This window comes from Ursus maritimus, unplaced genomic scaffold (assembly GCF_017311325.1).
Source record: "Ursus maritimus isolate PB19 unplaced genomic scaffold, ASM1731132v1 scaffold_25, whole genome shotgun sequence".
Taxonomy (NCBI): domain Eukaryota; kingdom Metazoa; phylum Chordata; class Mammalia; order Carnivora; family Ursidae; genus Ursus; species Ursus maritimus.
The window spans coordinates 33,779,273-33,795,543 of NW_024425008.1; the positions used below are offsets into that span (position 1 = coordinate 33,779,273).

At 49.0% G+C, this 16,271-nt stretch overlaps 1 protein-coding gene across 1 annotated transcript in view; it reads right to left on the bottom strand.

Moving 5' to 3' along the window:
- Positions 1-5,019: 5,019 nt before the first annotated feature.
- Positions 5,020-16,271, bottom strand: part of LOC103674342 (protein farnesyltransferase subunit beta) — a 61,586-nt gene continuing 50,334 nt past the window's right edge. The window contains exons 10-12 of the mRNA XM_040641788.1: positions 12,220-12,331; positions 11,346-11,460; positions 5,020-6,532 (exon numbers count right to left, since the gene is read on the bottom strand). Coding sequence (XP_040497722.1) covers positions 6,401-6,532; positions 11,346-11,460; positions 12,220-12,331 — 359 coding nt within the window. The 3' untranslated portion in view covers positions 5,020-6,400. The remainder of the gene's footprint in view (positions 6,533-11,345; positions 11,461-12,219; positions 12,332-16,271) is intronic.

Genomic DNA, 16,271 nt, shown 5'->3' on the forward strand with positions numbered 1-16,271 from the left:
CCGTTATCCAGTGTCAATGAGTATCAGCATGCCAGACTTCTTGAAAGAAAAGGATAACAAAATGCATTATTATTTTTTATTATTTTCTAAGTAAGGAAGCATGGAGAGGTCAAAGGGACACAGGAACAAACTGAAAGGGTCAATGGCCAAAGCCGGAACGATCTGAGCAGTAAAATAAACAACACAGAATGGAGCGTAAGCCAAGGCATAAAATCAGTGCTCATGAGTCCGGACCCATGGAGACCCGTGGTTGAATTAGTAAATGAGGAAAAGCCAGACCTCCCGAAAAATTCCAAGTAGTTTATGTAGACACTCCACCTTCAAGGATGTGGGGCAGAACTCCTTTCCTGCGGTGTGGACTTCCTACTAAAGGGGACGGTCCGGAAAGGGGAAGAAAGAGGAGTCTCACAGCGGGTAACTGGACACACCTCCGTCAGCCAGCTGACCAAGGCTCAGAGTCGCAGGGATAAGCCGTGGGGGCACACATGCCCCCCAAGAGGATGTGAAGAGAGGGCCTCTGGGGCCTTCCTTCTAAAACCCACAGCCCCAGTCTAACGGTTTTCACACAAGTCCCGACCGAGGGACACTCTACAAACTCTCTGACCGGTGCCTGTCAAGGTCACTCGAAACAAGGAAAGTCGAGAAACTGTCACAGCCAAGAGCAGCCGAAGGGGAGACTTGATGACTAGATGTCATGAGGTATCCCGGATGGGATCCGGGGACGGAAAAGGGGCATTAGGTAAAAACTACGTTATATAACTGAACTGTGGGCCTCGGTTGGTAGTAATGTGTTGCTCTCGGCTCCCTCGTTGTGACCAGTGACCCATACTGCTGTAAGATACTAACGGGAGGGAAACTGGTGTAGGGGTCTATGGGACTCTGTCCACTATGCTTGCAATTTTTTGGTCAATCTAAAACTATCCTAAAATAAAAAGATTCTTTTTTAAAATGTGTTCTTGTTGTTATTTTGCAGGAGTCGTGTTTATGCAGGAGAGGCAGAGGGCAGGGAAAGTTTTCCATTAAGCTGGGCTGGCGATGAGCACTCCGGCCCCGCCTGCCTGGTTGTTCTTGGATGTACCCAAGAAGTGGGAGGGGAACACCAGCCACCTGGCCTCGTTCTCTGAACCTCCTGCAGCAGCTGGTGGAAAGCAGAGGCGAGGTCATTGCCGGGAAGTGAAAGAGGATGTCCAGGAACCAGTTAGGCAGGCCGGGCCAGGCTGCAGAGGGCGGGCTGTCTTCAGGGCTGTGATCAGCTCCCAGAAAGACTGACTCACCACGACCTTGCTTGGGAGTCATGCGGTGTCACACTCTGCACTGGGGGTGGCATCCACTTGGTGCGGGGAGCGTCGCTGTACACTGAGGACTTGGCAGAGAGGGAGATGGCTTAGAAGGGTGAGGTGAGCCTGAGCCTGCTGTTGGCTGTCCCCATCCTCGTCCTGGTAAAAGATGGGGACAGGCATTTGCGGTCTCAGTCGTCCAGCCCTGGAGGTAACCCATGCATGTTTAGCTCCTGCCCCATTCCTGAGACCACCCATTTCACCTTCCTTTAGACTCCTGGGGGGACGGAAACACAAGGGCTTGGAAGCAGCAGATGTGGGGTCAGGTTCAGACTCCACTACTCAGTAGCTAGGAAACATGGGTGATTCACTGAAGCTCTCTGCCCTGTTTCTACAGTTGTAAAGTGCAGATAATACACCTGCCTAACCCACCTGATGAGGCTGAACCAAGGATCAAATGAGACAAAGCAGTAGATCAGGAGGAACTCTCTTAGGGGTTATTCTTCGGGTAGATGTGGCAAGGGTGGGCAGTGTCCTTCAGGCAGCGGGTAAGGACTTTGATGGCCCAGGGGCTAATATGGGATAGAGTTCTGTATGTTTTAGGATGCTTTCAGTTGCAAGTAATAGTAAATCCAACTCAGGTTGGCTCACGTAGCTGAACAATCCAGAGACAAGGCAAGCTGCAGGAGCGGTGTGATCAGGGTTCTGGCCATGTTTCTCAGTAAGTCAGGGAGTCTGTGTGTACTGGCTTCTAAGACTGGCTTCCTTCTAGGTAGGAAAATGGTTGTTGAGTCCCAGGCCACACATTCCACCATCCCTTACAGGAGAGAGGTGCTTTTCCTCCATCATGTAATGTCTAGGGCTTCTCTCTCTTTGGTCTCTTTCAGGCCACATGCTTGGCCCCATATCTGTGAGGCTAGGACAAGCCATTTGACTGACTTCGGCTTGGGTTATTGCCAAACCTGAACAAATTACTGAAGCAAAGAGGGACAGATTAAAATGATTGGCTTAGGCCAGTCAGGGCCTGGACCTGGAGGTAGGAAGGGGATCAAATCCACACTATTGGCCACCACAGTTGGGGAGGGGAGGAACGGATGCCAACGATGTCTGCCACAGGTTTCCATCCCAGTGATAATCCACTATTGCAGAGAGCAACGGTGATTTGTCTCACTAACATCCATGTCCTCCCTTTGGCTACAACCCTAATCCGCATTTGCAGCTTCATTCCTTCCCCATTCCCCAAAGACGATGTGTTTCTGACGGAACCCCATTTCCCACTCATGGGAGAAGCATGTGATCAAGACTTAGGTCAATCCGTGTGCTCTAAGCTGGCCACTGGACTGCTTCTCGGAAAGGTACTTGGCTTGATCAAAGCCAATGAAACGCAGTGACACCTGCCAGGAAGGAAGACTGGGACAGTGCCAGCTGCTCGTCTCCTGAACTTCACCCCGAGAGGATGTAAGGTCTGGAGCTCACATGGAGAGAGCCTGAGGTTGGAGCTGATACAGAAAGATGAGAAAGGGGGAAAAACCTATCAAAGCCATACAGCCAAGCTAATTCCTGGACATCTCAGTTTGTGAGTCGACACATTTCCTCTTTGCTCTAAGCAAGTTGTAACCACGTCTTAAATCATACAGTTCTCCTTCCTGTTCAAAGGCAGTGAATGCCCTGAACGGTGCATGTGGGTGGCTGGAATATTTGGTATAAACTTTACCAAGCACATTTGTCATCTGAGACTAGTATTACATGGAAAGCATCTCAGCCATGAAAGATGTGGAAGAATGCTGAATGAATACGGATGGGATTTAGTCTAGATCAGGGGTAGGCAAACTACAGCCCACGGGGACAAATCTAGCCTACCACCTGTTTTCATAAAGTTTTACTGGAACACAGCCACACTTTGTCTATGGCTGTTTTGTACTACAATGGAAGACTGAAGTTGAGTAGTTGTTTGCAAAGCTTAAAATATTTAGTATTTGGCCCTTTACAGAGAAAATGTGCTGCCCCCTGGTGTAGATGGTAGACTGATAAAATACTAGCAAACACTTCCCCCTCAACTGAATGAATACCTGTGTCCCCACATGGAAACGAGTAGCCCTCCATGACAGACCTCTGTATCATTAACCTCAGTCCGATTATCAGCATTAGAAAGACAGACTTCCATCGAACTGAACCTAGCCCAGAAAATGAGAGATATCTGCCATCTTTGTTAATATTTGGTCTCTGTAGTGTCCTGTCCACAGAGGGCCTAGGAAAGAAAGCCTGCAGATAAAAAGAACATTCATTTTCCTGTCCCAGACCATGACCCTGCCCTCAAGAGTTGGGATGCTGAAGCTACTGGAGCATTCCTGTAGGTAGCCCAGCGGCCTCCTTCAGTAAGGAGGTGGGCTCAGTGTCAACCTGGTCGGAAGGTGCGGCAAGTCCCTTGGTTTTCATAACGGAATGTCAGCACTGTTACCTGTCCCTCGGACATCTGAAGCCAGTGGATTCCACTTCCACCAACCACCCAGGGCACTCGGAGCTCCACTCGTCATTCTAGCAAGCTCCTGCCACAAGCCCAGCATAGAGGGTTAACATTAATGAAATAGCCAAGGTCACATGAGCAGCCACTTGCCAGGGATTCCCAGCCTCCATCTCTGCTAAGTTCAGTCACCAGGAAGCAACATAAGACTAGTTCTCAGACTAGTTCTCAAGGCAAGGCCGTCGTGGGGCCCCGATATTATTTAATATTATGACATATGCTTCTGTGTGAGGTCTTCATGAGAAGTGGCTTCGTCAAGGACAGTACTGCATTGCCCCAGACGCAGGGGCCAGAGTCTGACCAGTGGTTTCTAACTCGGGGAAAGAAGGCCGTTTAGGACTATTGTTGGCTGGTACGGTTCTCCCAGGGGAGTCAGCTTATCCAGGAGGCCCCCCTCTGCTCACAGAGCATCTAGCAGGCTGCCCAACTTACCTGGGGCTCGGGGTGGGTCTGAAATGGATCCAAGGGGGAAGCTGGGGCCCATCTGGATATAGAGACCTGTGGTAGTTCTGTATCTCTTTATTGACGGGGGAATTTTGGGGTAACCGACCTCGAATGCTACCGACGGGCTTCTACTTAAGGGTCCACATGATAAATCTGAGAATTTATCTCCAGCACTCACTTGAATGCTGTAAAAGTCAGAAAATCCTCCAGACCCAACTGGGAGCAGGAAGGGAGTCTCAGGATTATGCCCGATAAAGCCCTGAGATAAGAATGCCGGCAAATGACCCTCTCTTCTCTACCGAGGCACACTTCACCTACCCCTGGGGCCAGCTCACACCCTCCCGCCTGGGCGTGATAAAGCCAGCTCAGACCCAAGCAATCCCTTGTCTCTTAACCACACCCAGTACTGCAACCCGTCCCCTAATCCGGTGTGAGGCTCCTGGCGTGCGAGGGTTTGACCTTTTGTTACAGTGACAGATGGAGGAGACAGACGCACAGACTGTGAGACGTGGTGTACAGAGTGCTGGGGAGTAAACCGAATTGCTCTGGGGAGCTGGGGAAAACACAGCTTCTCCCACTGTGAGGCCCACCGTGGCCTCGCCTGGAGGCAGTGTCTGAAGGTGGAGCCCCAGCCAGACCCCCGTTAACGGCTAACACACAGGCTCTGGAACCTTGCACGCCGGAGACTGGCGATCGGCCAACAATCTTCAGCAACTCCTAACACTGGACGTTCTGAGGGAGTTCTCTTGGTACCAATTACAAATGAGAGACATCATAGAAAATGTTATTCTTTTATTATTTCAAGGAGGTAATACATAGCCCGATCCGCCAAAGCAATGGGGAATTAGAGGCAGCGAAGGGCAGAGTTTTTGAGAAGAGCCTCAGGCTGCATCTCTGAGCTCCTGCGGGCCCGCCGTCTGTGGCGGCTTACGCGAAGGCCAGCTCAGCCACGCGGAGTCCGCCGTGCCCGTAGCACTGGCCAGACGGCCCAGCTCGACACCCCACTGACCGAGAAAGGGCTCCCTGCGAGCAGCAGAGGCCCCGACAGGCTGAGCACCCTGGACGGCCCCAGCCCCGCTGCAGCCAGGCTTCCGTGGCCCCTGCCTCAGCAGCAGCCAGCCTCTCTGGCACTTGATTTTATTTCTGTGAGCCTAGAGTGGGCAGGACGTGACTAAATCCTGAGTCAAATTACGGTGAAAGACTTAGTAGCGTTAATACTGGGGATGAGAGCAGACAACACTATCTTTGAGGGGGCCGGGCTGGGAGTCTGATGGGAGATGGAAACACGCAGAATGGCCACAGGCTGCCGGTGCTGCCTTGCGGACACGAGAGGGGTTTCTCAAGGTACATGATGGGGTGGATGGGGGGTGGGCACTGGGGCTGCTTCCTCGGGCGCAGAATTGAACCAGAGGTTCATTTTCCACTCATAATTGGCTTCCTGGGTCGAAGTCACCACACTGGCGGCTGAAGCAAGTCCCGCCCGCGCACCCAACGGGCCCTGGGGAGAGACGTGGCTTGGTTCTCAGGTGCAGAGGGGAGGAGCTCACAACCCAAGGAGAACTTTCTCCCCCACCCCCAGCTCCTTTCCCTTGCAAATGACCACTGTGGGAGGTGATAGCCTTGGGCATCTCGTGGTGAGGTCCCACCATGATTTTTTCTAGAGAATTCATTTCGATGGGACCAAAGCTCCCCCTCCCCCTTGGCACAGAGCAGACTTATTTCCACCCGTGGGAGGGCACCTTCCTGGCGACTTAACTGTGGCGTGCAAGGGCGGGGGGGGGGGTCGCAGCAGTGACTCATAGACACCATTCATTTCAATACGACTGTCCGGGCTGGAGAGCTGGTGGCGAGGGGCTGCTTCTGCCCCGCATGCACTGTTCCCCAACAACCGGGGCTGGGCCAGAGCCAGGTTCAGGGGCCGCGCGGGCTGACATATTTTTGGTTTGCCAGAAGTGGAAAGGATTTTTAAAAAACCACGCCACTATGTTCTCCAAACCCAGAGCCATCAGTTTTGTTTTGTTTGACAAGAAAGGACAAAGGACCACAGCTCCATAGTGGCCAAGGCTTGTGCAGCACAGAATGCAGTATGTATCGAAATGTATACACCTTGGTCTGACCGGGGAGGTGGGTGAGCACAGAGCCACGGGACCCTTGTCGTCTAGGCGGTGGCGGTCTCTGCGGGTGCCTCGTCCTCGTGCTCCTCAAAGCCTGGGACTGGCTTCTGCAGAAAGTGCATGGTGGCCTGGATCACCTTATCTGGTCCAATATTGTACACAGGGTGAGTGGGCTGCTGCAAAGAGAAGGACAGATGCCAGTTAATCGCCCTGCTGGTCCTCGGGAATGTGCACAGCCTTGAAGCCGTTAAAGTAAATGGACTTGTAAGAATTTATCAGAAGAAGGACTCATCACAGATACTCACGGAGATCTGTCCCCCAAGGCCCTGATGTCCAATGACAAGGTATTAGTAAAAACATTTTATAGTACGTGGAACACAAAGGAATATTATGTAGTCACTTAAAAACATGCTTTCAAAATAGTTAATGATATGGGCAAATCCTTATAACGTTTTAAGTGAGGAAAAAGGTATGCACAATGTTATCCCAAACTTACTTTTTGAAAATGTGTTTACAGATGTGATTTATAGGCAGAAATTGGACATACACCTAAATAGGAACAGTGGTATGATTGTTTTAAATTTTCTTAATTATACTTTTGCATATATTCCAATTATTAAAACAATCACCATGTATTTACATTTGTAATCAGGAAAAAGGACCACAACCCTATGATGCAGTAAAGGTGTCAGGCCATATTTAAATTCTTTTCTAGTATTCCACTACATCACAGAAACCAGAAAGAAACTTTAGGTCTAAGACAGAGCACAACTGGGGGCAAGTGCTCAGGACTCTTCCATCTGGGGAGAATGAAGAAGGGGACAGAATTGCAAGAGAGGTTGTTAAACTTTTTTTTTTAACATTTTATTTATTTATTTTGGAGAGAGTGAGTGAGTGGGGGGAGAGAGAGGGAGGGAGAGGGAAAGAATCCCAAGCAGACTCCACTTTGGGGGCTCGATCTCATGACTCTGAAATCATGACCTGAGCCCAAACCAAGCGTTGGACGCTCAACTGACTGAGCCACCCAAGTGCCCCGAGGTTTTAAAACTTTTAAGAGAGTACTATGAGAGAGTTTATGCCAAAACATATAAAAGTACAGATAATCTGAATAACTCTATAGAGCAACATAAATTTTCAAAATTTACTCAAGAAGTTCTTTAGAATGTATATGAATAAATTAAATCAATAGGGGCGCCTGGGTGGCACAGCGGTTAAGCGTCTGCCTTTGGCTCAGGGCGTGATCCTGGCGTTGTGGGATCGAGCCCCGCATCAGGCTCCTATGCTATGAGCCTGCTTCTTCCTCTCCCACTCCCCCTGCTTGTGTTCCCTCTCTCGCTGGCTGTCTGTCTCTGTCAAATAAATAAATAAAATCTTTAAAAAAAAAAAAATTAAATCAATAATACAATTGCTTATTCTGCTACCATCATTCCTGCCCCGGGATACCAGGCCTAGACGGCTTCTCAAGCAAGTGCTATCAAACCCACAAGAAATAGATAATCTCTAACCTATACAAATGTTCTCAAAGAATAAAAAAAAAAAAAAAAAAGGCGGGAGTTGGAAGGGAGAGAAGATACCCATCTAATTTTATGAGGCTATGGTATTATCCTGAAATATAAACTGGAAAGAGCAATATAATAAAACAAAAATTTTAGATCAGTTTTTCTTATGAATATCAGGCAAAAAATCCTAAATAATACTAGCCAAGAAACACCAGCAAACTGAATCCAGCAATGTATTAAATAAACACACACACAGTGTCCTATGACCAAGAAGGGCTGATCCTGGGAATGTAAGGTTAACAACAAAATAATAGCGTACTCGATTAAAGGAGAAAAATCAGGTGCAGAAAAAGCACTCAATAAATTTAATATAGATTATGACTGAAACAAACAGAACAACAACCTAGCAAACCAGAAAGAGAGGGCTAGTAACATCCTTAACATGATCGGAAGTATTTATCAAAACCACCCAGGTGAGGTCTGCCTTGGACTCAGGTCATGATCCCAGGCTCCTGGGATGGAGTCCCACATCAGGCTGCTTGCTCAGTGGGAAGCCTGCTTCTCCCTCTCCCTCTGCCCCTCTCTCTGCTTGTGTTCTCTCTCTCTCAAATAAATAAATAAAATCTTAAAAAAAAAAAAAACCCAGTAAGGATCCTACGTAATGGTGAAATTATAGACGCCTTCCCATTACAACCAGAAGCAAGACAGGCGCTTCCCCTGTCTCCAGTCAGCACTCTATGGGGGTCTTAGCCAATATCCCAAGGCAGGAGAAAGAAATAAAACTCTTAAGAATCAGAAAGAAAGGGGCGCCTGGCTGGCTTGGTTGCTTGAGTGTCCAACTCTTGGTTTCGGCTTCAGGTCGTGATCTCGGTCATGAGATTGAGTCCCATGGCAGAGTCTGCTTGAGGATATTCTCTCTTCCTCTCCTCCCGCCCCTCCTCCCACTTGCACTCTCTCTAAATAAATATCTTTAAAAAAAATCAAAAAGAAAAAGGCAAAACTGTCCTCGTTTTAAAATAACGTCACATTCTAAATAGAAAATCGAAGAGATTCTACAGACAAACTATTAAACTATGAAGCAAGTTCAGCAAGGTGGCTGGATACAAAATTAAAATATAAATGTCATTTCTGTACCTTAGTGACAACCAGTTACAAAATGTAATGGAAAAAATATTCTAATCACAACAGACACAAAAACTATAAATTTCCTAGGTATAAGTCTAACAAAAGATGTGCTAGTCTTTTATGAAGAAAATGATAAAAGACCATTGAAGGTGTGTAAAATAATCTGAAAAATCGTGTTCACAAATGGAAAAGCCTCAGAAGTCAGTTCTCTCCCATTAATCTTAAATCCAATGCAAATTCCCATAAAAATTCCATTCTAGTTTTTGTGGAACTTGATAAGCTGACCCTAAAATCCACAGGAAAAAGCAGAAAGCAGAGACTAGCAATTCTGAATAAAAAGAACACGGTGAATGGGACTTGCATTTAAGTCCTGCATTTAAGATTTGCTTAATATAGTGCAGACTGGCGAACAGACCAAAGGAACAGAACAGTCACCTCAGACATAGAAACTTGAATACGTGACCTACATGGGACACATATCAGTAGGAAAGTTGCAAACTTCCATTAGCGGTGCTGCTGGTCAACTGGTCATCCACATGGAAAAAAAGAGAAAATATATCCAACCCTCACCACAAACAAAAATCAATTCCAGGAGAATTAAAAATCCAGATGGGAAGAGCAAAACTTTAAACTGTTTGGAAGAAAATATATGTATGACCTCAGGGTAGGGAAAGATTTCTTAAGTACCCTTCCACACCCTCAAAAGCCAAAAAGGCAATAAAATTGTTCAATATAAAATTAAAAATCTCCTATTCAACAACAACAAAAACTACTACAAAAAGTGAAAAGACAAGTCACGAGCTGGAAGAGATTCACTACACACACACCACCGACACAGGATCACTGACAAGAACACACCGAGAACGCCAGCAAGTGGATAAGAAAAGGGCAAACCAGTAAAATGACACAGCCGCAAGAAAGCAAGCTGGCAGCCGATTCATGCAAGACGTGGCGCAAATGGGCCACGAACATCCGAAAAGATGCTCCAGCTTACTAGTGATCGGGGAAATGCAAAAGGAAAACCGAGGTACCATTTCCCATGAATCAAATGGCAGAAAGGCAAGGTCGGGCTGCGGAGCGACGCCCCTGGGTACCGCGTGAGCGTCAAATACCACCACCACTGTCGAGGCCGGGTCAGCGCCGTCTAGTGAAGACGAAGGTGTGTGTTCTCCTCAACCCGGCAAGTCTCCCCCAGACGAACTAACACAAGAAGGTACACTCGAGTCCGTCCGCAACAGCACGGACCGAAACCATCTCAGTGTTAGCCAACAGGAGAAGGAAAAGAAACTGGGGTACGTTTGTGCACAGGAACACCATACGGTTAAAATGGATAAACCAGAGCCACACACGAACGCGGATAAACGCCAGAAGTACACGGCCAGCAAGAAAAGCACCGCACGGTCCGCACCTGCTATGAAAGGCACGAACGCACACCCTCTCTGTGTTGTTGACGGACACAGCGCGACGGCACAAAGACCCCTGCAGCCATGACCAGTGTCAAACGTAGGAAAAGGGGAGGCTGGGGACAGGGGAGGGAGGCAAATGGAGAAGGCTTGCGTGGAGGCGGATATGGAAAAATGTCAAGACTTGAAAAAGCTGAGTGGTGGTTCCTCGGATTTTCTCTGCTTGTCGGTGAGGCTGGGCATCTCTTCAGCCATCTCCTGGCCACGTGCGTTCCTTCTGTTGGAACTATTTCGGACAGCCTGCACGCGCCCCATTATTTGGCGGCTGTGGACAGTCCTAGTTGGATTCATGTCCCAGGCTCGCGTCTGGGTTCGGGGGTGTTTCCTGCGGCCGCGCTGCTCGAGCTAGGGCTGGGGGCGGCGCTGAACATCTTGCCCCCGGGGGGCTGAGAGCTTTGGGGGGCAGCAGACAAAAGCAAGTTAAACACACGCGCTACAAATTGTGCTGAGTGCTAGGGAGGGCGCAAAGAAGGTGCCATGGCGGCGCACTCTGGGGAGACCCGGTCTACCGAGGGAGTCTAGGAAGCGTCTCCGGAGAGACGCTACGCCAGCCGAGGGCTCTGGAAGGCAGCAGGCCGGGCGGTGAGTGCCGCGTGGCTGCCTCTGCGTCCGCTTCCTCGGAGGAACTAACGCTAACAGGCCCGGGTCCCGAGGCAGAACCTCTGCCGCAGACTGGAGCCCCCCACCTGGCACCCTGAGTTTGCCTTGAGGTGGTTCCCTCTCAGTCACAAGCTCCTCCCAGAAGGCTGCGAATCCAGGAAGGGGCGCACGGCTCACAGGCCTGCGCACAGGAGACGCGTGGACAGTTCTGCAGAGCCAGAGTGGCCGCTCTGCTCTCCGGGTAAGCCCCGTCCTGGGGGCCCTGGGGAGAAGGGGTGTCAAGCCCCCCCACCCCGTCTTACCAGAGCATTTTCCGGCACCCCCAGGACCACGTCGTGCAACATGGCTCCACTGCCGAAGTGCTGGGCTATGGACAGGCCGCTGAGGCAGTAGCAGGTGTGGTAGAAGTCCCGAGACCTGCAAGGACAAGGTGGCTCTGAGCACGGGCTCCTCTGCTCCCACAAATCCCCACAGGTGCAGCCTCCAACAAGAGATCCGGGCCCAGGATGCTCCCCCACGTCCCACTGCCAGTGGGCGGCATTTCTCAGAGCCCCGTCTTTCCGCCCTGCCCCACAGCGGGCACTGTCATTGTGGAGTCGCCCCCCCCCAGGGTCCCTGCAGCCGTCTTCTGGAAAGGGCTCTCCAGGGTGGTGCTGGTGCTAAATTAATACACTTCTCCAAAAGACTACCAAAATCCCTAGAAATGGGCCAAATTCTTCCTGATCAACTCCTGGGGACCAGCCTTGAGCTGCGCCCTCCCCTGGATGTCGACAGGGGCAGGGTGGGTGCACGCCCAGCAGCCAGGGGGACAGGATTTATCTGATTTCCCCTTTCTTTGACAGTGGCGGCTAAAGACACTTAATCTACGTGGCAATAGTTGTGGTGATCATAATTTCTGTTTACGACACTCAAGGGTTTTGAAATCCTGTATCCTGTTCTATTTAGTTCAGTTTAGTTTAAAAAAAAAAAATGGAGGAGGAAAGCAAAGCTACCCACTGGCAATCTGTATACCTACCCGGAGAGGGGGGGCATGTAAGCTCGGGGAAAGGATGGGCACTGGGGGTGCCCCACAGGGGTGCTTCACCCTAATACTAAGCAGCTGGATGGAAAGGGACTCCCCCCACTCCCCCCGGCTTTAAAAGGTCAGCAGCTGCTGCCCTCTGGCAAAGCACTCACTTGCCAGGTTTGTCCAGAAGGCCCCCGGCGGGGCACTGGCAGCACATAAGGATGTACTCCTGCAGGGCCTGCTGATGGAACATCCAGTGGCTCATGCTGAGGGCAGGGTCGCCTGCAGGAAGGCAGAGGGTCAGGGCGGGCCCAGGCCTGGGAGACAGCCAGCGCAGGGTCAGTGACGTCTTTGTATTTAATTACCCGCTGGGGACCGTTAAGGTTTCCCTATTCTTCCTGGACGAATTTTGACAATTACATTCTCAGGACACTTAACACCGTCACCCAAGTCCCTCCTGACCTTTGACCCGAGTCAGAGCAGCAGGGCAGAGGGCGCCGGGCGTGAGGTGTACTCCCTGGCCGTGGGGCGCCCATCCGAGACCGCATCCCTGAAGGCGTGAGCAGCTGGCTAGCTACGCCTTCCAGGTCCACCCTGTTACCGCTCCTGACTCAGTCCACAAGTCCCTACTCTTCCTTTTTTTTTTTTTTTTTCCTAATTTTCTTTATTTGAGGGGCAGGGGTCAGGGAGAGGGAGAGAAATTCCCAAGCAGACTCTGCGCTGAGCATGGAGCCCAACACGGGGCCTGATCCCACAACCCTGAGATCACAACCTGAGCCAAAACCAAGAGTCGGACACTTCGCCAGCTGCGCCAGCCCGGCGCCCTATGCTGCTTCGGGCTCCTTAAGACACATCCTCTAGCACATCTCCGACTCTAACCGGCTAAGAGAACTCTCAACAGGGCTGATGTCCGCTCCTTCTCTTTTCTTTTTTTCTTTTTTTTTTTTTAAAGGTTTTATTTATTTATTCGACAGAGATAGAGAGAGCCAGCGAGAGAGGGAACACAAGCAGGGGGAGTGGGAGAGGAAGAAGCAGGCTCCCAGCGGAGGAGCCTGATGTGGGGCTCGATCCCATAATGCCGGGATCACGCCCTGAGCCGAAGGCAGACGCTTAACCACTGTGCTACCCAGGCGCCCCTCCTTCTCTTTTCTAAGCCTGAACTTAATCTATCTCCAAAGGGCGTTCTCCCACTTTTCTCTTGGCTCAAGAACTTTTCCTAAGAAGCAGTACTTAACTGCCAGGATTCGTGTGTCGTCTAATATGGTAGCAGGAGCAGAAACTGGCAATTCTGGTAATAATACTAAAGCAGGGACAAGCAACTGGGCTTCTCCACTCTGTGGCTGAATCCATATGGTCAGAGAATTCTGTGGGCCGTACAGTTATCAAGTGGGGAGGACAGAAAGACTGCCAACGGATGGATGTTTGCAGAAGCACTTACATGGGAACTGGTTTTTACAAAATACACACATGCATTCAGTCTTCGGTCAACTTTATACTTTGAGACCTGGGCTACTACAAAGATAGCAAACAATCTGTAAATAGCAATTAAAAGCTAATTTTTCTTTTTCCTGTCTTTTTTTTTGTTTCTATGCATTTTTCTATAGAGTTATTATAATTTTGTATTTTGTGTTTTCCATTTAACACTATAAGCATACGTTTTTCTATGCTGTAATCATACTGTTGATTTTTCCCTTCTGAGTTCTTCTTTAAAGAAGTATATTTAATAGGACTTTGCGGAGGTGATGAAAATTCTAAAATTGATTACGGTCACGGTTGCACAACTCCATGACTACACTAAATACCACTGAATTGTGTATTTTAAATAAGTGAATTGTATGGTTATGTGAATTATATCTCAAGGAAGCTGTAGTTTTTTTAAAAAGCAAGTATATTAAACTGCATTAAACACCTGTACAAAATATACCTTTATTGTATATCCTACAAGAAATCAGACTATTATTTTAAGGTAAGGGCTAACCTGTCACTAAAATTGGAACCTGAAAAGAAACCGCTCTGTTTACTATTGGATAGATTACAGAGTGGGTCAATTTCGTGCTCTGTTACTGAATTCTGCAAGCTCCAAGTTCACAGACCAGACAAGGAGCTTCCAGGGATCCTGGAATTCGCACAGCATCACACATAATCACAGATGAAGGCAGACGTGATTACAGGGCGCTGACGGCACTGGAATCAGCCTTCTAAATCCTTCGTACCTCTCCCTTAAATTAAGAATCCCCACCATCATGTCATTTTGCATCTCAAAGATTCCTTTTCAAAAGTGTTCCCCCACAGTAACTGACAGGTACCGCGACATGGAGCTCAGCCCAGCAGGTGGACAAAAACAGGCCTGCAGTGCGCCTCCGAGAACATACGAGCCCCCGGTAACCGCCGATCCAAACACACGCTCACAGTCCTACTGCTTTCCTGTGGCTCCACAGAAACCAGAGAACTCTCTAATTTAGTCAGCATTTTATATTTTAAAAAATCTGAATGATTTGTTCTTCTAGTCAACCACGGTGTCCTACACCCACAGGGCAGCGAGCCGCGTGGAACCGCCGACAGCCGTGGGCCGGCTGAGGTCGGACTGGGTGTGTGCGCTGCTGGGGGTGCCGGGGTTGGCCCCTTGTTATCTCTTTAGCTAGCAATAGGATCGTTGCCTTTCAAAAAGTGTATTAGGTCGCTTACTGAGATAAAAAGGAATGCACATGGTTAAAAAAGCAGAGTGTGGTCCAGAAGGAAAAAAAAAATTCAATACATATGTCTCCCTCCCTTCAACTCCCATCCTTCTCCCAAAGGTGCCCACTGTAAGGGCGGTAAAGCTCGCTTCCAGGAAAAGCTGTGGGGCTGTTAGCCGTGTGCACACAGACCACACTTACTACACTTCATGTTGGGTTCCAGAGAGTTTTCCATGGTAGCCCATTGCACGTAACCATGGAATGGAGAAATCATGATATAGTTAACTATGAACCTTTTTTCTTTTTTTTTTTTAGATTTTATTTATTTGAGAGAGAGAGAGCACAAGCTGCACGGAGGGGCGGGGCGGGGGGAAGCACACCCCCCCGAGCGGGGAGCCCGATGCGGGGCTCAATCCCAGGACCCAAGATCATGACCTGAGCTGAAGGCAGACGCTTAACTGCTTAACCCCTACTAACCTTTCCATAAGCGGTTGGGCTGTTTGCCATAACACTCCACCTCTATATACATCCTTTGCTAATGTCGCTGCAGGTAAATTCTTGACCAGGCACTAGCCCAGTTTAAGTAATTTAAACAAGTCTCCAAACTACCCTCCGAAAACTGATTCAGCTATTACACCCACACTGACAGTACAAAAGTACCTGTTTTCCCACACTCTCCCCAACGCTGGGCACCATGTGTTCTCATCTGTGGCAACCTGACAGTAAGCGTCCCACTGACTTTATTTGCATGTCTTTCACTATCATCCTTTTGTTCCATTTCTGCCACCTGTGGCGGTTACAAGCAAGGTCTACACCGGCGTAGGTGGCGATCGGGCATCACAGAGCAAGTCACTTAGCCTTGCTGTTCTTTGTTTCCTCATCTGTAAAATGGGGGTGACAAGAGTACGTACTTCATGACATTGTTCTGAGGCTCAGATGAGAAAATACATGTGAAGGACTCCATCAAGTCCCAGGCCGAGGCTGAGTGCCTGGCAAGTCTCGGCCGCCAGAAGAAGGGGCAGTGGTGGCAGAAGAAACAACACCAGGAGCTCTTTCCCCGCCTGTTCTGAATCTCCCTGTTCAGAGCCTCTGCCTGGGTTTCAGGGGGGTTGCTCAGCTATTTCTTAGTGATTTGTAGGAGTCTCTCAAATTAAAGAAATTAGCCCTTTGTCATTTGTTGCAATTATTCCCACCTTCCTCCTTGTTTTGTTTATAGAATTTCTCTTTTTTTATAAGATAACTTGTTTTTCCTTATGCAAGAAATACAAATTAATTGTAGAAAATCAGAAGATACAAATAAGAAAGAAAACAAGTACCATCTGTCACTTCACAACCCAGATACCTTCTAGTAATTTTTTGGAGTCAACTCTTCACTAAAAATGGAATTATAGGGGCACCTGGGTGCCTCAGTTAGTTAAGTGTCCGACTCTTGATTTCAGCTCAGGTCACCATCTCAGGGTCATGGGATTGAGCACAGAGTCAGGCTCCTCGTTGTGTGTGGAACCTGCTTAAGATTCTCTCTCTCTCTCTCTCTCTCTCTCTCTCCC